The following is a 23,858-nucleotide window of genomic DNA, read 5'->3' on the forward strand; positions in this document are numbered from 1 at the left end:
CTTTTCATTGAAAAAATGTGGTTTATCAATTCGTAGTACAAGGTATTAGCAAAAGCTAACAACACACATGCTGTTTTTTGGAAAAGTTGATTGCGCACACACTTCACTTAAAAATTTTGTGATCCAAAATCTTCCATTTGCATTATTACTAGAAAGATTCACAACTAGCAATTTTTTAGTCTTTTTATGCAAGAAGGGATTTCTTTTGCAAAAAATATTGCTGTTTTTCGATTTCCCGTTTAGTTTTGTCAAAAAACAAAAATTTTTCTGCTCTAATTTTTGAATTAAGTAACTGAACAATTCTTGGACAGATTTTTTCAGACTAAATTCGGCGTTTCAGGAAACCGTTTTGACAGAAAAAAAGACATTTTTCATTTTCATAGTTCAACTTTTCAAAAATGATTTCAATGCTGTCACAGTAGAATGGAATAGTACCAGGGAAGGAAAGCCATTTTTATGAAAAGAAACGTTGTTCATATTTCAGACATCATCACGCGTTTAGCGATAATAACACCTAAAAGAAATGTAGAAAAAAAAATTGAAAAGTGGCTGTTGACGGGGAACTGTTTGCGGAAAAGTGTTTTAAAAAATTTTCCCATGCGAAAGACGCCAATGCTTTGAGCTCAAATTTGAAAACTATTATATCTCAAAAGAAAAATTGAAAAATTTGCATGAGCAGAGAACCCCGCTGAGAAATTTTTCCAAAGCGATTCGAAGACCGCTAACTTAGTCATTCATTGCTTTTTTAAATGTCAGATGTTTTACCCTGTGCTTTCATTGGTAGAGGGGAATAATAGAACAAAAGTTTAAAAAAATCTTTTTTTTTTCAAAATAATTTGTCAGTATTTATGATTTCGTTTTTTTCAAACTCCTTGAGTAAAAGTTGGAACAATCGGCGTTTTGCCCTGATAAAAGGAGTTTGTTGCGCGCTAATTCTGGTTAATCAAGAAAAAAAACTCCAGACTGTTTTGGAGGTCTTTTCATGGTTCGTTTTTTAACTCGTTACGTTCGATGAGGCAATCCCGGGTTGACCAAAAAGTGCAACCATACGTCGCACCATGCATGGTTCCATCGAAGCCATGAAAAATTGCCGACGTATTTTTATGTTAAAATAACACATTTTCCATGCATGACGCGACGTATGATTTCACATTTTTTAAAGTATGGGGGACTTCAAATTAAATTGATACTTTTACTAGGGATGTTGAAAATTTATATGTCACCATGGAAGCTTGCAATGTATGGTTACTATGGTATCATGCATGGCGCGACGTATGGTTACTATGGTACCATGCATGGCGCGACGTATGGATACCATGGAAACATATATGATGGCGCTACATATGATTAACAAAGAACCATATTTGGCGCGACATAGAAACTGAATAATCAAATAAATGCAATATTCTCGTGGGCATCCAAGAAGTGCTCTGAACGGCCTCAAAGACGTTGGTAGTAAAAAATCTTCAAAAAGTCTTCAAAAATCTTCACATCAACAACCAAGCCTCATTTATAAAGTATGAAATACACGTTTCGAAATCGCTTAGCAACGTCTCGTACTGTGGAAAAACTTAACGTCCTTTTTGACACTAACGTTATGAGTTTTTGAAATATGTAAACTTTGAATTTAAAAATGCTTGATAAAATTGAGAAGATAACATGAAAAACGCAGAACTTAGCCTCGCGCCAGGCGTTGAACAAGAAAGTTTCAAACAAACAGCAATAGATTAAACAGTATGGCAGCAGCGAAAATTGGCCAGACAAGCACGTTTAATCTTTAATCAATGATCAAATAAGTCTGAAATTTGTTTTATGTCTTACAAAAAACATTTTTGTTCGTATCAAGGCAAAGTGAAATTGTTTTTAACTGTTTTTGTGGTTCTTTTGAAATATTTATGCAAAAATTTGATTTGAAAAAACTAAAAAATAAATTTCTAAAATTGCATTTTTCGTTCCATAAATTACTATGGGTGAATAACAACTTACAATAACTCAATTTTTGAAAAAAGAAGAAAAACAATTACTGGAGAAAAATTAAATTTCGGAAGTCATATATATTTTCAGCATTATCAAAAACTTGGGAACAGTTTTTTTGTCAATTCTAAAGCAATTACTTAGCATTTGAAATTCTCGAAAATCTAATTAACATACCGACTAACCAACGCGCAGACCAATCTACATACGCGCAATGCAATGTACTATCTGAACTAACTGTTAAGAATCACACAATGTGACCTTCACAATTGAAAGTTAGTCATATGCTTTTTTCATAACTTTTTATTTAAATATCAGTGTGGAGTTCAATCCTCGAACGTTTTTCCTGTTTGCGCTATAAAAAAAGCAAACGTAAAGTTTAAATAAAGCCGTTTTTTTTTAATCAGAACTGAAGCAATCAGTTTTAAAAAAACATGCCAAATTCAACCATTACGAGGCCAAACTGCGCAATGAACTGTAAGCGGATTCCGCAACATGGACGCTCTTTTTTTCTTCTTTTTTTGATTCATTTTCTTTAAACTTATTAAAACTTTTCGGTTTGAACTAATATATTTTTTTGCTTATTCTAGATGTTTGCGATAATTTCCATCTCAAAATCGTTTTAAATCTATCTAAGACTACTTCAAAATTATTGCATTCAAACTGCAGCCTAAAGTGTGGTGTTTCATATCTGATACGAGCAAACTTGTTTCAATTTCTGTCATTACGAGGCCAAACTGTGGATAGGCGCACAATTTTGTGTCCGAATGATTTCTGAAACTTGTTTGAAAACTTTTCACTGGAATCCAGAAACATACATACACAAAATTATGCCCCTATCCCAAGTTTTGCCTCGTAATGACAGAAATTGAACCAACTTGCTCGTATCGCATATGAAACCCACACTTTACGACTACAGTTTGAAGTAGTTTTGAAACGGTTTTGAGATAAAAAATTTATAGCAAAAACTTAGAATAAGCAAAAGTATATATTATTCCAAACTGATAATTTTTTCTCATCAAAAAAAATTAATGTAGCTTTCATCGATTATTTTAGAAAAATTGTTTATCAGAGTAATCTTCTAGTGATGCGGTCGAGGGCGATAATTATGTTAAATATTTCAAAATGGTAATTTTGTTAGCATTAAAAATTTAGACAAATTGTTTGCCCTTTGTTGGATCTCAGAGCATCAGCTTTGTACAGATTTTCATAGAAACTTTTTACGTAAAATTTTGAAACGATTTGATTTTTTTTCACTCGAATAAATATTTTTTCTGAAAGCTCAAAAAAATTGTTAATTCGACCTAAGAAAGCCCAATCGTTTCGAAGTTTTAATTAACGATTTCCTCGTGAAAAAGTTTATCCTGAAAAAAATTATAAATTGGCTCTAATATCGCCATCAAAGAATTTTCATTTGCTGAGAAGACATTCAAATTAATGAGGTCAAACCTCTAGACCTACTACTCCTAGTAGTGAAAACTTAACAATCTGCGAATTCGATTGAGGATAATTAAGGCCACAGGAAGACAGATACTTTTCTTCATTTCTTGTCGCGTTGCTTTTTTTCTTCGTTTATTTTTAAAATTGATTTTAACTATCTTTAAAATGTTTTTTTTTGGTCTTTCTGACATTAAAATAGCCATGTATTTGATCGTGCTTTTGTAAAAAGAGATTATCTATGCTTGCCTGTTTGCTTTAGTGTTTGTTTCTTTGCTGATTTCATTTGTAGCTGGCCTTTGAAAATTAGACAACAAGCAAATTAGACAAGATTAAAAAAAACGAAATTAAAAAACAAAGCAAAAATTCTTTAATTTTGTTTACCGGCTACAACTAAATTCCACTCAATTCAATTTTTTCGAAGTTTTATAATGTTCAGGTTAAAAAATTATGAATAGTTTACAAAGAGTATTTTGATCTGCATTGGGTGTTTTTGTCTTTTTGTATATGTGAACTTCTGTTTTGAGCAACCGTTTAGTAAGCTTGTGGCAGTTTGTCTCTAAATGATTGTATTGCAGACCCTTTCATTGTCTAATTTCCGTTTTTATAAGTGACGAGCAGTTTGCTTTTAGTCTCCCATTTTTGTTTGTTTGTTTGTATGCTTAATTAAATGTTTGTTTGTTGGTTTAATTGTTTTTTTTTCTTTGTTTGTTAGTTAGTTTATTTTTTGTTTGCTTGTTTGATTTGTTTGATGAGTTATTTGCTTGTTTGTTAGTTTGTTAAATTGTTTGTTTATTTGTTTCTCTGATTTTGCTCTTCTTTTTGCTCGTTTTTTCCCCATTTTTTGGCGAAAGCGGAAGACTGTTTGAGCTTGCAATGTCCTTTTTCTCCAAAAAATTTCTGACTCGTCAGCTAGTTTTTCTAGTCCAATTTTTCTATGCAATCTGAATGCTACTGATGCTTTGAGCTCAAAATTAAAAAATACTTCACATGTGATCTTTTTCAAATTTTTGTGGATGTTTCAATATGGTATTACTCTGAAATCTCCAATTTGGGATATCGATACTTCGCGAATAGCTGTGCAAATATAAAGCTTTGTACTTGAAACAGCGTGAGGGGGGACATTTTGTTTTAAAAAAACAACAAGCCTTTTGTTGTATAAAACATTTCAAGAAACACTACAATTGGTTGTTTCAATGAGTTAAAACGTAAAAGCCTAAAACATGTCGAATCGTATTGATTAAAGTGTGACCAGGGTTGAACCCATACAACAAAAATTCTAGTCTTAAAATTGCTTACAAAAAAGCTTATCTTTCATTTCTATGCATAGATTCTACGGAAAAAATGCATATCATACTATTTCCATACATGGAAAATGTACGATAAACTTTTTATCATATAAGAATTTTAAACTTTAGTAAAAACTTTTTTAGTTCTCATTTTAGTCGCTAAATCAGTTTTATGAACAACAAAAAAACGTGTTCCAAAATTTTTTTGCCTGCAAAATTTTCTAAGACTGATAACACGGTCTTCATAGTTAAAAGAATCAAGGATCACATTTAATGTTCCCTGTGATGGCAGAAATTTGACTTATCGGTTTTAGATGATGAGATATAACTAAATCTAACTAAAAAACAGGCCAAGATTTCCAACATCCGAGTTTTTCGAAACAGAGGCCTTCAAGTCATATAAAAAAGTTACAATTAACTTTTATAATTTTGAGTTAAAATCAATTTTTGATCTGACTTGGCATCTAGCAACACGGAGTTACATCGGCGATTCAATGCCGTTTAACTTGTTGGTTTTTTCATTTGAGAAAATGTTTGGTGTTCGTGTTCAGGGCGAAACATAAATATAAGCAACACACAAAAAAATTTCAAGGAAAACTTCTTGTCATACAATTCCATAAAATGGAAAAAATTCTTATCAAACAATTCCATTGTATGGAAAAAATGATTATCATGAGATTTTCATACAGTGTTTTTTATTATATGGAACTAATTGTCTGCAATTTTTGATAAGCATTTTTACATAGTAAGGAACTGTATGACACGCCTTCTTGGTACACTCGGGAACTTTTCTCATTCTTAGAGACATAGGAGGCTGATCGTCATTCTTCTTCCATCACCTCAACTTCTTTTGTTTACCTAATTAGAAGAAATCAAAAGATGTGATTTATTATACTCTATATATAAGTTCAGCGTGAGAACTTTAAAAATAAAGTTTTTGAGAGTGAAAACTCTCAACGCTTGGAGACCTAAGCAGACTAAAACTAAATTTTTGTACGAAAAGGGTTTTAAAAATGTAATATGTTTCAGCGATCCTGCACATACAGTTCTGTGCGTCTCGTAGATGAACAGTTTGGCCATGTGATGAATAAACGGCGTGTTTTCAGAAGGTGGGATCATAATGACTCAACCGAGCCTACCGACCCTATAAAAATTAAAATGTGATAATGGCATCACACTTGCTTTCAGAAAGAGATGATTAAACAGAACAATCTGAACATTACGACATTGGTTTTAGATTCATATGAACCCTTTTGGATATTCGCAAGAGTTACTGTAATCAACTTCATTGTTACATTTTTTGCATAAAGGGGAGGACAAAAAGACACAAGGGAAAACATGGAAGAAGAACACAAAATTTTTCCTGAAATATTGAAACTTGATTTTAGTATTGTAGTATACATTTATAAAAAAAAACAGGGCTGATTTTAAAAAGAAACCTCCATTATTAACACACTTTGAGTGATTTTTCATATGCCCTAACACAACTGCTGAAAGAAACAGTTGAAAGTCATTTCTTGATATGAGCGAAAAAATATATTAGCTGATGAGACAAGCCATTTAGCATATTAATGCGAACAACTTCTGTGACCTTTTATGAAACTCATATGAAACCTTTTATGAAACTCATATGCGCTATAAATTTTTTCCCGACTGAGAACTGTTGCCTCGCCTTTGCATGTAACAAGCACGGATCGTGGCGGACCTCAAACCACAGACATGGATTTGGTCCGAGACTGGAAATTTTAACCTTATACGATATTATTTTTCGCTTTCTAAGTCAAGAATGAAAAGGCTTGAATACGATTATTAACTCTGACACTATCTGTTTTTTTTTCTGTTTTTCTGTATTTGGTTTTTCGCGAAAAAAAAACAAAAGAACACTAAGTTTCTGTCTCAATGAAATTACAACCCGCTTCATTTCTAGATGCCAAAATTTTCCAAAGACTCCCTCTTTTGGGTCTAATTTAGGAAATCCATTTTTGCTTGACCAGTACTGAAATTTATCTGCAAAAGAATTTGGCGCCAACATTAAATAATTTTTTAGGGCGAGCGCGAGACAAAAAAACAACTGAAAAGTCATTTTTTTGATCAAAACTTTTCAAAAAATGCCATATAATGTCATTTTGGCTCTTTTAATTTTGACTTGAAGCGCACACATTTTAGGCAACTAACAATCTTTATCGGGCTCTAGGGTTTGTTTGATAACCATTTTGGTCATCCTAATAAAACATTTATTACATTTTTTCCGAAAAGCTTTCCTTAATCAAGCATCCCATGCCCATGTCGAGAAGAGCATTCTGATTTAGAATCAAGTAATGGTAGGAAACATAAATAGTAGCATGTGGTGTTTTTTTTTATTTGTCATGTTTTTTGAGGAAAAATATTGAAAAAGTCAAAACCAGCAATCCAAGACCATCAAAAATAGTTTTTCAGAGCAAAAGGTCCTGTTTAAAAAACTTCAAAGCCATGTTTTGAAGCGCCGTCTCGGCTACGCTAAAACTTCGTTTCAACAAACGATTACCGTTTCTCGGTTTTGGAGATAACGCTATTTTCAAAGATTGAAGTAAATTTGAGTATCTGAAATTTTAAAATCAGGATCAATGGTGGGGGAGGAGCGTGGTGGGGGTAGCTAGGTATTTGAGATGAGATTATAACAACTTGAAGAAAGTTTAAATGATATAAAATTATGAGCCAGATTCTGCAAAGAATGTGAAACACCAAAACACCAAAAGTCACAGTATCAAATCACAAAAATATTTTCAGGGAGAAAAAAATCTCATAAATTGATGCATATAAACAGTCTTATTTTGGTCTTAAATGGGAAAAAACGCTACTGCGTAAGTTATTAATGTGGTGTGAAGAAAAATTCTCGGTATTCAGCTACAAGTGAATCAACCCTGGCAAGTGTCGCCCTAACGAAAATCTCTCTCTCTCTCTCTCTCTCAAAAAAAAAAAAAAAAATCAATCGATCAATTGATTTTGTTCTTTGAGCAGATTATTAACATTAACCATCTGTTTGCTTTTGATAACGTCTTCTGTAGCGACTTACCGTTTTTACAGCTCAATTGCTCAATTGGTCATTATGTGTGAGGATTGAGTTGTCGTTCAACTGATCCTAACAACCTATGAAGTAAAATTTCAAAAAAATCTTGTGATTGGTTGAACAAAAAGTTATAATAGCAAGTTATAAAACCAAAGTTATTATGTATGGGGATTGGGTTGTCGTTCAACTGATCCTAACAAGCTATGCAGTATAACTTCAAAAAAATCTTGTGATTGGTTGAACAAAAAGTTATAAAAGCAAAAAAAGTACAGAAAAGAAAAAAATTGTATAAATTAGAAACTCAAAAACCTTGTTCTTTAATCATACAACAAAAGACTTCTCCTAAATAATACAAAAAAAAATCATTTTTTTTTGTTTCAAGCCAAAAACATAAAAGCTATACCTTTATAAATTTCAAACCTTTATAAATTTTTTGAGCTAAAAGTTTGCTTAAGCTAACCAAAATTGAATTCTGGTCATCAATCGCGGAAAAAATATACATTAGCTGAAAATTTCTCAAGCTTCTTAATTGGTTAAAAAAATGATAACTCAAGGTGGATAAAAATTTGCGAAAACAAATATTAGAAAATTTTTGATTTCTTGAAAGCATATAGCTTTTTTATTTTGAAGACTCATTTGAAAATTTTGCTACGGCTGGAAAATACTGCCTAACATCTGCATGCAGCGAGTAGGGATCATGACGGCCCTCAAATCACCAAAACATCGACCGAGAGACGGAAACTTTATTCTTTAACGAAAATATACAACTTTTTGTTGCCGAATCAATTTTTAAAGGGCTTGAATACAGTGTATAAACTCCGAAACCTGCTTTTTTTCTCTTTAGTTTTTCTAGCAAAAGATTCATCAAGTGGAGCACAAATTAGAAATTTTTGGCAGAATGCGGTCTTTATGGAGTTTTAGGGCAGCTTGGGAAATCAATTTGGTTTGCCAACAAAAAGTCAATAAAATTTTTGACCAAAAAAACTGCTTTTTTTGGGCGCGAGCTCTCCCTCAAAATTATTTTATATTGGTGTCGAAGGCGCCTTTAGCAAAATTATAGGATCAGTGAGCCCAAAATTGATATCTCAAAATCATACAAAAGGGGGGTTAAATAGTAAAATAGTACTAAAACCGCCCTTGAAACTTAGTATAGGGTATTGCATAATAATAATTATTATTATTATAATAAAAATAATCATAATAATAATAATAACATTGAATTAAACCCGCAAGACATGTTTATTTTGTCATGTAATCTGTCGAGAAACACTCAAGAAGTCAAAATCCTCAATCGAAGTCTTTCTAGATATCAACTTTTTGTTCTCATCGAAAACAGAAGAAGTGAATTCAGGGGCGGATCTAGGTTTTTCTCGAGAGAGGCGGATTTTCAAAAAATTTCGAAAATTTAGTCGGAGTTTTCGGAGCTCTCCTCAATCCGTTTAATGACCCCATTTTGACCAATTTTTCTGCCCAGACAAAAATTTTGAAAAAACAGGCCAAAAAAGGCGTTTTAAGGCAAGTTTTGGACAACTTTGACCAAAAAATCGCGTTTTTTCGGAGTGTGCTCCCTCCTCAAAATTGGTACATATTGGCGCCAAAGGCGCCTTTAGAAAAATCTTTGGGTCCGTCGCCAAAAATGAATATCTCAAAATAGTACAAAGGGAGGGACCCTTTAGGTCGGCAGGGGGTCGAATTCCTGATTCCTAAGAGACAAAACGCCCCCCCCCCCCCAACCCCCCCTCATAATTCCGCATAGTGCGCGAATTTTCGAAATGACGTTTTTTTTGTGGCCCCAGATGACTATTGAATAGAAACGTGTAGGAACTGTTAATTTTTGATCGACAATGATTTATAGACATTGTTTATGCGCTTGATTGCTCAAATTATCGAATTCTAGCCTTACTCTTTATGCTACACTACACTCATATAGATATAGATGATGCAATGAATAAGAGTAATTTTACAAATATGATATTTGCAGATCGTCATAATGTTCTTAACGTCATAACGTGAATACGCAAGACAGATGTGATATTTCGTGACAAAAATCGTTTTGTTTAAAAAATACCAAAAGCCCTGCTTTAGTCAAACTTAATGGTTTTGAAATCGGCCCTTTTCACATATAAATTAGTAGACCAAAACTGCAATCAGGTTTAAAACGTTGTCCGTAGGTTTTATGTAGAAAATAAAATTTAAAACAAATGCAGTTTTTCTTTGTTTTTGGTTTGTTGTCACGATTTGTAGCGATAAAAATGAATACAATTTCTTAGTCTCATTCACATTTTAAGAAGTAATTCATTTTTAATACCAAAATCTCATCGATCGGATTGGAAATCAGCAGCTGCAAACTTAAGCCAAACCACAACAAAACAAGACCAGATTGATCGAACTGCAAAAGCAGTTGAAAAAAAGTGAAAAATAAATAAGTAAACCATCGAAGCTGCAAATAAACACCAGACTGAAAAGCAATAAAATGGCCGATGTAAGTATATTTTTGCTTTGATTTCAAGATCACAATACCTTACACGTTCGGCAATCATGCATCTTTCCTAAACTCCTGGGCGTATTTTCCTAACGCTCTTCGGGAAATATTTCCAGGACGGGGATTCCGTAACAGTTTTAAAAGATCACTTTTGCTAGATATGCTTTTCTTCCCTGCAGGAGGATTGTTTTTCCAGTGTGAATGGTTCATGGGCAATTTTTTGAAGTTTCAACTAAAATCACTGCAAATAATAAGGCTGTTCTCAGACTCCAGAAATAGAAGAGCATAATGAAACCCAAGTGAAATCAGTTCAGTTCTCAGCACTGACCAGCCTTACTAAATGGCAAGGTCGTGACCAAAATTAGAATAGAATACGTCGGAAATACTCCGAGAAAATCCTCCCTGGTTTCGGTCTTTTTCATTTGTCCCTCTCGCTCTCATTACGGGTGGTAAATTTTGCCCCTTCTGTGTGGTTAGCTACAGTCAGTGTTCAATGAATTCTGCTCGTTCGGAGCTGGGACTGGAAAGACGAAGACTGAGCTAGACTCAAAGAACTTCAAAAAGATGACGGAGGACTGTGGTCTGTTCAAGAAGGGCAAATTAGATGGGGCTGAGATGGACATGATCTTCACCAGGTGCAAGAACCCAGCCAGACACATCCCATTCGACAAGTTCAAGGCGCAGGGTGAGAGCGGCGTCGGTATTATTCCTCAAAAGTTTTGTCCAATTATAATGTCGATCAAACGCATTTTGTGAACTCCCTAAGCACTATGAAGACATTCTTAGTTTTTTGGGCAACAGTTGCAAAAACTCTCGAGAAGTATTATGTTTAAGCTGAACAACGGAAGCAGAAATTTGAATGAGAGTGTGTTGGTAGAATATTTAGGCCAGTAGTTTCAATGCGTTGAACTGTTCCGAAACCTTAGAATAACAGAAACGTAACAATGTTTCTGTTCACCATAGACCAGCAAATCAATTTCTCTCCCAGAGACCAAATCCCCTCAAATTCTCACTCCCAGTCCCCTGCGAGTCAGTGTATGTTGGCGCCAAAAAGTTTTTCGGCCAGAATAGTTATAAAATTCTCATTTATATCATTTTTGCAGCCGTTCCCCAGCTAGCCAAGGCAGTGTATGGAGCTGATAGTGAAGAGAACCAGAAGAAGATCATAGACGCAATCACCAGCAACTCCCCCAAGGTATGAACAGAAAAAAAAACAGAGTAAATTTTTTGGACTAAATTTTGTTGTACACACATTAACATTTATCTGCCTCAAATGAAATTCAACACTTGGAGATAATGAGCCCGATTTGTATCCGGGTTGTGCGCTCATTAAATTAAATCAGAAACATGGTACTTTGCTTGAAATTTTCGTTCCAATTTCATCTGATTTGTTAATTCGGGCTAACTTTATACAATTAATGCAACAACTAAAGGTATCATCTGTTTTAGTGCAAAATAAAAAAGCATTTTTTGTGGCGTTTAAGAACAAGACTTCGGCCAAAGCGAGTAACGACAAGGTGGTCGGTCGACTGACTGATACCAGCAAGTACACTGGAGCACACAAGGAGAGATTCGATGAGTCAGGAAAAGGGAAAGGAGCAGACGGTAAGTTAAGGCACGCTGGAGTATCTAAGGCCTCGGCCTCTCAATTGTTAGGTTTGCGGATCGAAACCCGCTAGAAGAAAGTGTTCTTATTGCTGAAACTTGAGATAACTTTAGTAGACCAAAAAGGTGTTTTTAAAATGATATTAAGCAATGACTGAACATGGGCTCATTTATGAAAATTCAACTTAAACTCAGCAACGAAGAAGACATTTTTAATATCATCAGTTGTTAATTTTAACGAGCGCTTCTGGTATTTATTATTTTATTGATTTGACTTGACCTATATCGATTCTTTGTTTACATGATATCTATTCCTTGATTATTTTGTTGATGATAAGTAATAATTTCAATCAGGATTACGAAACAGTTCCTGCGCAAAATTGTGCTTTCAGGTCGAGAGGATAAGGCAGCAAACGATGGATATGTGCAAGGATACCAGAACAAGGGAACTAAAAAATAGACCGAAAACTTCATAGAAACCAACATAAAAATATACAAAGGAAATTAAAAAACATCGTTTTGTAATCACGTCAGCTTATATATGATCAAATAATATTGCATATTCCTGCAGGGGCGTCCCTGAGTTTCTGTAAAATATAATTCATAAAAGCGCTATATTTATTTATAGCATTAAATTGTATATTCCCAAAGCACTTGAAAATAATTCATTTAAAAAAAAACTGCAATGATTTTAAGAGATTTCCGTGCAAACATGAAAATGAAAAAAAAAATACTCCAAAGAAGAGGTGAAGAAGAGATGAAGTGATCTTTTTTAAAAAAAAACTGAGAGGAAATGCAGGAAAATCTTTTATTTGCTAGTTATTCGGATTCCGCAAATTTAAGTGCATTCTGCGAATTGTAAGCGCATTCCGCAAATGAAAACGGGTTACGCAGATTTGGCTTACATTTTTACATTTTGCGAATTCCGCTTATTTTTGCGGATTCCGCTTACAACTTGCGGATTCCGCGACAGCGTAATTTTAATATAAATCTATATTGTTTTTTTTTCTTTGCGATTCCACAAACTGCTTCGGATTCCGCAAATTTTTTGCGGGTTCCGCAAACTCCATTGTTTTTGGAGCGATTTTGAGCAATGCAGTGTTTTATACTCAAAAACAAGAGGTGAAAAAGAGATAAGTGATCTTTTTTCAAAAATGAGAAGAAATGCTGAAAAATCTTTTTTGAGAAAGATTGAAACGCTTAAAGTGACCGCATTCAAGTTAAGGCGCAAGTAATTGATTATAACGGATTATAATTAACAAAATTAGATGTTTAGAAGATTTATAAATGATTATAATCGTGATATTTTCCACGAGATTATAATCGATTATAATTGATTATAGATCTTACAAAAACTCTTAAAATCAATTAAAATCGATTTATTGGACCCCTTATTTTGCCAAATTTTGTCAATTCAAAATTATCATCGAAGTATATCTTATGGGTTTTTATTTTTGTGTCAATTGATCTCTTGAACATTTTGGTTCATCTGAACACAAAGTTTTACCACGAAAAAAAAGTTTCATAGAGATCCTTTCATATTAGTTGAAAGGTTCCCGTGGTAGAGGAAAAATAAATTTTCCGAATTAATCATGAACTGAATCAAATTGCTGATGTTTTGGTGGCTTAAAAAATTTTAAAATATTCATCACAAAACAACTCTGATGGGGAAAAATAAAAAAAAACCTTATAAATTTGAATTGATTGGAACACTTTATAAAAAATTTTCTCATGTTTCATTGGAACCAACGTCTACAAAAAGCATAAAATATAGGCAATTTAGGTGCAATTTAGAAGACAAATTGGACAAACAAAAGGGATTATAATCCAATTATTATCGATTATAATGGATTTTTGTGCAAAACTATTGAATTAGAAATTTGAATAAAAATAATGGATTATGATCAATTATAATTGATTATAATCGTATCGAAAAATTGACGATTAAATAATTGATTATAATCGATTATAATGGATCATAATTAATTATGTTTTGATTTTAAAAAGAGAGATTATAATCAATTATTAGTTGATCAGAATCGATTTTTTCTCAATTTTATTAAGACTGGTACTAAAATTGTAATATAATCAATTATTAGCACTGAAACTGGATGCGGGTGGTTCACAGAATGATTGCAAAAAGCGGTACAGTGAATACCTTCAGAAAAAAGCCGAGATGACTCTTGGTTCGACATTATGGAGCCAAGTTTTGTGCTTCGGGAGTTCAGGCCGCGAAAGCCTTTTTGTTACGGAACTTTACGAACAAATAGATAAAACCCTGCATTGCTCAAAATCGCTTTAAAAACAAAGGAGCTTGCAAAACCCGCAAAAAAGTTTGCGGAATCCGAAACAGTGTTTGAAAAAACAATATGATGTATAGTAAAACTACGCTGTCACGGAGTCCGCAAGTTGTAAGTGAAATCCGCAAAAAGTCAACAAAATCCGCAAAATCTAAGCCGAATCCGCGTAACCCGTTTTCATGTGTGGAATGCGCTGACAATATGCATAATCCACTTAAACTTTCGGAACCCGAAATAACTAGCAATAATCGCTCGTGGCGGAATCCGGGACAAAACTAATCTGCCGACAAAAATACTTTTCACATATCTCAGAGCGGAATCCACGGAAATTTTGTTAGTGAAAACCACTTAAATTCTCGAATAAGTCTGAAGACTTGTCTCTGGACTCCAGTGACTTAAAAAAAAATTGTGCGCCTACCACCCCTATTTTCTGGCCCCTATTTTGTCATTTTTTTAAACTCTCATGATGAGATTTCTGTGAACAAGACAAAAAACTATTTTGACCAAATTGAATGATCAGTAGCAAAACTTAACTACAGCTCAGAAGGCAGGATGAGATTTCCGTGAACAAGACAAAAAACTATTGTGACCGAATTGAATGATCAGTAGCAAAACTTAACTACAGCTCAGAAGTTTCTGGCTAAATAGGGTCTTTATACGTTAATACGGTTTAAGGGGCTGAGAAAACTGAATCGATTGATCTTAAAAAAGAACAATCGGTTTCAAAATTTTTGACTAACTGGCAGACGCAGCATCCGGCAGATGCCTCTGGACAAATTCTTTTTCACTGAAGTTTTAAATATGTCTTTATAGCTGGTGCAGTTTACGCTCCAGATTTTTTCTTTGCTTTTCGACATTTTTGAAATTAAACTTCGTTGTACTACGCTCCTTTTAAGGCTTATTTTTATTTGAAATGTGAATTATTTATCTTACAAAAAATTCTTCTGGGCATTTTAATTGTTTTGAGGTCTGTATTAGTGTTGGATTTCGACAATTCATATAATATTACCGGGTCAAAATTTGCAATTTTAGGCTTCCAATCAATGCATCAAAAAAATTTTTCTTACCCATTTAAGAAATGATATGCAAATTGCTTTAAAAGGTTCTTGGTTTAAAAATTACTTGTCTCTTTCGTTACTGTAATACTCAATTTATTTTTGTTCCGACTTTCGAAGAATGAGAAGAATATAAATATGTTCGGAGTAGATTTTTTAATTTAGACCGTTTTTTAACCAAATTCTGCTTCTTCAAAGGGTCGATCTTGATATTAGCAGTCTTGTTATTGATATGCAACTTTCGCTCAAACAAAATGCTTGGATTTTTGCACATCAGCTCATTTTATATTTCTTTAATAACCTACGAGATATCAGATGGTTTAAATGTTATGGTGAATTTAGGATCCAAACTTCTAAAAAGCATTTTTTCTAAGCTGGTAGTTTTTTTAAAACTCATTAACTGGTTAGAATACTGGATGCAGAAGCAAAAAATTGTCTCTAATTTAGGAAAAACAAACTAACAAAATTGTCTTTAATTTAGGAAAAACAAACATGCAGACAAAAATCTTCATCAGTAGCCATTTCGAAGTAGCATGAGCAATTATACACAAACGGATTGTCACTCAAACAGCTCTGATAATTACAATTTCATGTAAATTAGCAGCAAATCGGAAAAAAAATTGAAATGAAACTGATGATTTTTTAGAGCTGCGAGCACCGCCTTAGCAAAAAAAATCTATTTGAAAAATTTATCTAAAAAAAACTGATAGCAATTAAAGTAAAAATGAACGACAAGACAAACATTTTTATTAAGATTAACTTAGAAAATGCTAAAATTACAGAATATTTTAACATTTTTAGTTATAGATTGAAAATGTACATTTCAAAAATAACGAAGTCCCAGTGTAGCCAATAAAACAGGATTCTACTGCACATTTGCAGCTTCTTTAAACAGTTTATATCAACCAGGCACATATATAGGAATTTTCCGAGGGGCGAATTTTCAAAAAATTTTGAAGATTTTGTCGACTCTTTTTTAGGTCGGCCAAATTGATTTTCTGAGCTCTCTCAAACCACTTTAAAGACCTAAACCGCAGACAAGTTTCTATATAATCAATTTAAAACGGGAAGTATGAAAAAAGCACGGCGCATTACAAAAATAATACGAAACAGATGGTAATTTTGTTTTGAGAAATGGAGCATGTGAAAAGAAGGTGCTCTTTTCGTCGGCATCTCAAAGTTTAGACAAAACCGTTGACCAGAAAAAATCAATTACACGATTATTAACTGCCTGCTGTTTTAACTGGTGAAATGACAATGCAAAGCTTCCTACAGTCTATTCATGAAAATACAGAAAATAAGTCACATCACATCAACAACACTTCAGTACGGCGTTAAAACACCATGATGGAATAAAATGTGATTTAGTGAACTAGACTTGAATCAAGAGATGTTTTACTAGTAAAATGTTCTTTGTCCAATATAAATTTTTTGCGAACGATTTAAAAAGAACAAAAAATGTCATAAATAGAACAGTAATTAATTATCATGAACTGTCGAATTAGTCTTTTATTAATGTTGAACAAATAAAAGAAGACTGCTCGTATCAGGAAGCTCTGAAGGTTTCGACTGCCTCTTAAGCTCCATAGAATAAGAGTTCATTTTAAAAAACAATGAAAGAATTTTAATTTTCTTTGAGTTTTTCGCCAACCACCCACACGCTATTTAAAAATAGTGTGATAATTTTGGTTAAGGCAAAGTAATAAACAAAATCAAGAAGCAAACTTCAGTTCATATTGGAACGAGCGATATCAAAAACGTATTAAATCTCCGCTTACGCTTTAATAGCACGAAATATCTCAAATTGTTCAAACTCCAGACACTGGGCTGGGAGAGCGGGTTTGTTTCTGAAGGACACTGCGTTTGGTCACTGGACAGTGAGACGACCCATTACCTGAAAATCTTAAGACACGCTTTCTCGAATTGCATGCCAAAATAACAGCTCTGCCAAAACGCCATCCCGCGGAGTTATTTAGATGTTCCCGTCGAAAACATCAAGGTATACATGTTTGGTGAATCCTCCAAGTAGTTGTTCTGCGCTTTTGCGTTTCTTCGAGCTCGGGTTTTAGACACTAAGAAGACCAAGTTTTTTTATGTTTTCGGCAAGACCTTTTTTGCGCCTATGAACGCAGTGTTCATTGCGAAGTTAGAATTACAGGCCACTCTTTTTGCTTCTCGTCTTCATGAAGATAAAGAACTTCAAAAAGCGTAAAAGATCGAAGTTGTTTACACATTATGTGACCTGAGAGCACCATGGTGCTTCAGTGGCTCATCTTCAAAGGGATGAGTGATCACATGTTGCTTGTGGCGACAATACACTGAAGCTTTTTCCTCCGAGATTGTGAATGAAAATAGTGGGGTCCTCGGGCCTAGATTCGGTCTATTGAAGAATTGGCTATTCAAATTTTCAGTAGACGTCCGTTAAAAAAACCATCTTTTTCTTGAGTCCGGTTGAGGATATTATTGACAGCACTGTAAACTTGCAAGGTAGTATGAGTGCTCATACCAAGCTGTTTATCGTTTGGAGCGTTTTTAGCTCTCTCCATCCTTTTCAGAGAAGTGAATACTGCTCATCGACATACCTTTTCGTAACTCAGATGCGGCAATAACTGACCCATATGTTATTGCAGATGAAAGGTATTTAATGGCTTTTGCAATTACAACTTCGTCATCTAACAAGAAGGTCAAGTCGATTTGTCGGAGTACAGCCTATTCACCATTTGTGGGTCCATGTAACCTCCTTAGTTGCAGCGGCGGTATCGTACTTTAATGATTAGCATCCTGTAATCTTGGATGGTCCTCATCCATTAGTAGCCTTGTTTATCCGTCACTTTCAAAACGAAAATCGCCATCAAAACTTTCATAATTTACTTTCCACCAATCAATTGCGCTTTGCGGGTTTTCAAGTTGCGTTCACTACTCCCGACCATCCAAAGTAATTTTGTCATATGCGGTAAACGAAAAGTGGCTATCGCGAAGTCGATGGTAATCACTCCTTCGACAATTGTTGAGTGAATTACTTTCGCCCATATCTTGCAACTAACTGGCGCAGCTCGAAAAAAAGTAGTTATTCATGTTCAGTTGTCCAACTGGCGGTGCCATTCATTTTGAATTCGTATCTTCCTTGGTTACACGCTCTTGTATAATGGGCATGGAATGATTTGTCGTGCGTTGCGGTACACTGTCCGACTTTTGGTCCGAGAAAAGGAACAATTTTGTATCCGTTTGCCCGAAAAAATTATCTAGTCCAAAGCCTACGTGAGTGGAAAAAGCGCGCACCAACTTTTCTGGTTCATAAGGATAAAGTTGAAATTCAACCCACCAGGAGTCCCACATCTTCGTGAGTAACGGGAAAGAATGGTGCGCAGCAGGTAACGAGTCTTCACTTCGATAAATTGCCCGACAAAATTTTCAGTACAACTTATTGCTAAGTGGAAAGTTCTTTAAACTTTCGGCCTCCTCCTCCTACAAAGGGCAAAAACGCGCAAGTTTTCCGTCTCTTTTGCTTACAACTGTTCTGATTATAAAAACGGTATATCGAATGCAACAACGTCATGTTGGCTCTGAGATCATATTCCCTCACTCGAAAAGATCGACAAGTGCACTTGAACATTCACTTAAAACCGGTGACCTCCTTTGAGTAGTTGAGTTAGAGCTCCTACCCACTCGCTCGCACCTTTTCGTTATTTTACGGTAAAGATTCAACCGTTCCGCCTTTTTACGTACATCGTCAGGCAAACCAGTGGTGAAAAAATTTGGGTTTCGAATGTATCCCAGGCTTATTGCTATAGTGTTTTTATAATAAAATGTAAGGACATGGATGGTTCATCTGCCACGGACGGTTTTGTACTTCGTGAGCACTAAATTGACTAGCCGGTAGCGTAGGCTACCCTAATGGTCTGCAGTAAAAATTTACGTTTCAAACGCCGTCAAAATGAGCAAAAATTGTGCCGAATATAGTTTTGAAACGCAATTTATTTTTATAATTTTTGATTTTTTTGGTCAGAAACAAATTTAAATTTTTTGTACCCATTTTTTCTTCATTTTCTACCAGTAAACGCTGGGTTAAGTAAAATTGACCAATGTAGAGCTCTCTAACGAATAAAAAGAGCGAATTGCTTGCCTCATATCAATTTTTAAAAAGATTTTATCAAAGATTTAGTATATGGCTTTAAATTCTTAACGCAATTTTTTTTCTAATGCAGTTACTTGCTCCGTCTTAGTTTGATAATTTTCTTGTGGCTTTTAGTGGAAGGTTTCAATTTTGATACAATTTCAGTATTTCAGAGCTTTAAGCTTATCTTTTCGTTCAAAGCCCAAAATTTTCATGGAGAGACTCAATATTCTTCCAAAACGTGATGATGTAAGAATAAAATGTTGTTAGCAATATTTTTTTTGGAGCTGTTGGTTTGTTTGACTAGAATTCTTAAAATTGGGCTAGAAACTGATTTTGAACATATTCTGATCTCACACAAATAGTTTTCATTTATCTGCCCAATACAAAGTGAAAAATTGGATAAAGTTTACTCTGCCATTTTCAGAATCGTTAAAAACTTGTTCAGCAACATCTTCTTGACATCTTTGTAAACTGTCCGCTAATTTTTTGACACTCCATATTATCGTGTAATTGCCAATTACAGGGTGGCTATTAAAGCTGGTCAAATGTATTTTCCAATAATTTTGAATCTAGAGCGATTGAAGCTGTACAATTTGGCCTAACTTCAAAAAAAAACAAACCTGAACAGAAACAAGGATAGCTGGTTCCTGTGCAAGAAGCAAAAACGTTCCGACCATATTCTTTAAAAAAGTAGAGTATTTTTTTGTGTTTTTTTTTCAAATAAGTGTTGTGTTTTAATACGTGCTGTGATGAAACGGCCTGAAGAGAGCCATTCGCTGTAAAATAGGCAAACTGGGCAACAGTGTTTAGTCAAAAAGTGACCAGTAAAAAAAAACAATTTTTTCCATTTTTTTGCGAAATTATGTCGAGTGTTTGAAGTTTCTGATTCCAAAAAAAACTACATTTCATGGCTTATCCGTTATACTAAACCTGCTCACTTGCTTTAGTTGCCTACTGGTGACGCTTTGAGTGACACTGGGGTAACCCTTTTGAAATTTCTAATATCGTTCGAAACAGGTTTGAAAATGCTTAAAATGATAAATCACAAACAATATTGTTGCAAAATTATTGCAAACAATAGAAGGAAAAACTAAAACACACCCGCGTACAAAGTTCTTCCCCATTTTCAATGGTCGGAACAAAAAGTGATAAAATCAAACTGAACTAGGTTAACTGAGCCAAAATACTGAGTCGAAAAAAATACATTATGGAGCCAGTTCAAAACAAATATTTATTATATCCAATTATATTCTTGATAACTACTTCTGTAAAATGCTTAGAAAAAACCAACATGATCCACGATTAAAACGTACAATAAACTGTAAATAAACTATTTATATTTTTAGCTAGAGAAGAATATAACTTAGCAAGCAGCTGCTCTTTCTTGATTCTAAACCTTGCAACAATACCAGTATATACCAATACTATTGAGACTAGGAGATATGAGAATAAGGTTAGGATCGGTATTAGTTAAGAAGTTGCATGAATCTATCCGGCCGAAAATAAGATAGTGTGACGATCAGGCGGTGTACCTCATCTGAAATTACTATATGAGAACGCCACTCCGGACTTAAACTTAACTTGCTTCAAGGTGCGAAACTAGAATAATTTTATTTCATCAAGGCCAAAATTGTTTTGTTCAACAATTTCGAAAACAAAAAAGAAAAATTTTTGAAAGCTTGACAAAGTTTTTTCAATTATTTTCAATATTTAAAATTCTTGGTTTATACGACTGTTGCCAATCAATGCTTCAATGCCAATATTTGCTCTTCTTTTTTTGTGGTTTTTTCTTAAGTTTTAATTTTAAGGATCCAATCTGGGAAGATTTTATTTCAGATTTGAGATTTTGTTTTTTGCTATATTTTTTGAATGAAAAGCTAAAACTGATCGGGATGGAAGAAAATGACCGATATTTTATTCGAAGTATCGAACCAGTTTTCAGAAGTATTCGATGTGACAAACAAAAGTCAAAAAGTCTATCATACAAGCTCCACACATTTTTAATGGATGATGTCCTTTGAGCCAGACTTTTTTTGGGCACTGATGAACGCCAATAATTTCGGAGCTTGTTAAAAAAAGAATTTTTGTTATTGATGAGCATTTTTTTAAACAAAAAATTGACCAAATGGGAAGTTTCACCGCTCCAATTTGAACAAAGTTTCGGTCAGCGGTCTCAATTAATTTACCCAGTATTTTTAATCGCATAGAACTGTTTTCTATATTTTTGGCGCTCCTGTAGTTCCCCACGTTTTAATGCCAAAGTGATGCTGCTTTAAATTGCAATATGTAATTTTTAAACAATTAATTACCTCAAGCAGGAGTTTGATGTCAAAATTTGATAGCTTTTTGTTGTCAGAATCATTATAAACCAAAAACGGCGACTTTTTATCTAAAAGTTATTCTATGTTTCTTCTTCTCATACCCATGGGTCTTCACAGGAACGTTGAATCGCCAGTAGCTCGTCTAACGAACTCAATTACGATTAAGTCGAAACGGATCAGAAATAGTCTAATCCTTTAATCCGAACATTAGACTGCGATTTTTTAATTTTATCGATGCGTGAAATTAACTGCTCTTAGTCAATGAGACGTTTTTCTTCTATCTGGAGACAGTGAAACAATCCCTTGAGGCAAAATTCATACCCAAAATAATTGGTCTGAAATACTGCACCAGTATTTGAAGCTATAATGCTGCAATCGCTAATTGTTTTTTGACATGAATGACACATTTTAATCCTGAGGACACAGTAAACTCCATTCGCTCTCATATCCGAAAAAGATAAATAGCAAAACGTATATTCTGTTGACGATTGACTTAATCAGAGCAGATTTAACTAGACAACCATTCTACCCAGCAGTACTTTAACCAAACAGATCACTTAGGTGAAGTAGAGTGCTGTTAAATTCAAGAGCGACATTGGAAATTAAAGCATGCAAGCAGCTATACTTCAATCGGCACTTCGCTGGCATTCGGCTTAAACTGTATAGTGCAGGAAAATCTGTGCGAGTCTTTCATCTAGATTTGTCTCCGTGGAAAAGAAGAACTGGGTCGCCGAAAAGTTTTGAGATTACAAAGAACCTCTCAATTAAGTGTACCATTTGAGTCAATAATTATTGCTGTTATTTGGTAGAAGACATGTATCCTGCCAAAGTGTGACTCTGTCTCAAAACCAAGCAAACAGGACATTTTTGTCTATGATTTTGGCTTTAAATAGTTATAATTTATGGCGGATGGAGTGGTTTGTTAAGAAATAGATTTTTTTTTAAATCAGCAAGCTCGAACTTTGCCGAAACATTCAGTCGGGGCTCATCAGGGTTTGTTGTTGCTTTTTTTAGTTACATACAACGCGTAAACAGCCGCACAAACAACCACATAAAAAACTACTGAATGCTGATCTAAATTGAGCAACTAAATTCAAAGTGTAGCATTTTAAAAATCCAAACCTTTTGAAGAACCCAAAATTTGAGACTAAATACTTTTCAATTCATACTTTTAGTCAATAGCAATTCTATTGGATACTATTACGAATTCAACAACTCAACGAGCATTTACCTACAAATTTTTAACTCGAAGGCGAAGCGGAGATTCGTATCACTTGCAACGCAAGCACAACATTGCAAGCCATCGAACAGAAAAAGATCTAAAATTGTTTCATTTTTGGGAAGGAGTGAAAAATGTTTAGCAGAAGCATTAAAGAAACGCAACAAACAGCAGAAAATAATTTTTTTAATGGGTGGCAACTAAGCCGACTATACTCTTAGGCACTCATTGCGATCATAAATTGTTGACATCGAATTTTTTTGAGCAATTCAATTTCAAAAAAGTTTTGCAAGACCATGTTTTTTTCCTTTGAAGCCACACAAATCAAGGCAACTAAGCCGATTAAACATCAGTCGAAAACATTGAAGACAAATAAAATTTCCAAGCGAAGCAAAAATTAAATACGAAAATATAGCAAGTCAGGCTTATTTTTTATATAAGTTACAGGAATACATCAAAACATTTGTTGCATCTACGAGGAAAACAGCATACCGTACAATTTAAAAAAAAAACAACTAAGCGGACAAAACAAAACAAACAAACAGAATTCGGAAAATTCAATTTTTTCGGAATGTTTTTTTGTAATCTTAGAACTACTAAAAAATTTTGTCAACGCTCGAGGCGGAATCAGGGTTCTTGGCTTCTTGTTATTTGCACGCTCTGCTTAACTTCATCATAGCTGTTTTTTTTTTCAAACGTTTTTTTTTCTAATTCCACCTGGATTAGAACCCTGAGGCACTGCTGATCAGTCACCCGTTCTACTACCTGTGTCAAATTACAATAGCTTAATTAAAAAGCAAACTTTTATCTAACTAACGACAAAAAAATGAAATGATAGAAGTCTAATTGAAAAATTGTTTGAGGAGCTGTTCAGCTTAATCCCCTGCATAGATGTGAAACAGCATGACAAATTTGTACTCATGCAATCTTTTGAAAGTTATTGCAGACAATTTAATTCAATTAATTCTGTACTTTTAAATCCATCAATAAAGTAGTTTCAAGTATATAGTATC

At 34.0% G+C, this 23,858-nt stretch overlaps 4 protein-coding genes across 4 annotated transcripts in view; 2 read left to right on the top strand and 2 right to left on the bottom strand.

Annotated features, from left to right (window-relative positions):
* Positions 1 to 23,858, bottom strand: part of LOC134842817 (coiled-coil domain-containing protein 25-like) — a 347,041-nt gene that overhangs the window by 181,849 nt on the left and 141,334 nt on the right. The gene's annotated exons all lie outside the window — the stretch shown is intronic.
* The window catches only part of LOC134842810 (ras-related protein Rap-2b-like), a 51,278-nt gene that overhangs the window by 20,770 nt on the left and 6,650 nt on the right, over positions 1 to 23,858 (bottom strand). The window lies entirely within an intron of this gene.
* LOC134842798 (uncharacterized) overlaps positions 2,517 to 23,858 on the top strand; it is a 219,031-nt gene continuing 197,689 nt past the window's right edge. The window contains exon 1 of the mRNA XM_063859290.1: positions 2,517 to 2,523. The gene's annotated coding sequence lies outside the window, so the exon portion shown is untranslated. The remainder of the gene's footprint in view (positions 2,524 to 23,858) is intronic.
* LOC134842825 (tubulin polymerization-promoting protein family member 2-like) lies at positions 10,031 to 12,553 on the top strand. The gene is made up of 5 exons (XM_063859324.1): positions 10,031 to 10,228; positions 10,706 to 10,913; positions 11,332 to 11,423; positions 11,713 to 11,833; positions 12,226 to 12,553. The coding sequence occupies exons 1-5, from the start codon at positions 10,220 to 10,222 to the stop codon at positions 12,291 to 12,293; spliced, it is 498 nt and encodes a 165-aa protein (XP_063715394.1). The 5' UTR covers positions 10,031 to 10,219; the 3' UTR covers positions 12,294 to 12,553.

This window comes from Symsagittifera roscoffensis, chromosome 1 (genome assembly GCF_963678635.1).
Source record: "Symsagittifera roscoffensis chromosome 1, txSymRosc1.1, whole genome shotgun sequence".
Lineage (NCBI taxonomy): Eukaryota > Metazoa > Xenacoelomorpha > Acoela > Convolutidae > Symsagittifera > Symsagittifera roscoffensis.

What these genes read in the sequence shown, in the direction of transcription:
- LOC134842825 (XM_063859324.1), top strand. An exon ending in CGACAAGTTCAAGGCGCAGG is followed by an intron (nt 10,914 to 11,331) that starts GTGAGAGCGGCG and finishes TCATTTTTGCAG; the next exon opens with CCGTTCCCCAGCTAGCCAAG. An exon ending in TCACCAGCAACTCCCCCAAG is followed by an intron (nt 11,424 to 11,712) that starts GTATGAACAGAA and finishes GTGGCGTTTAAG; the next exon opens with AACAAGACTTCGGCCAAAGC.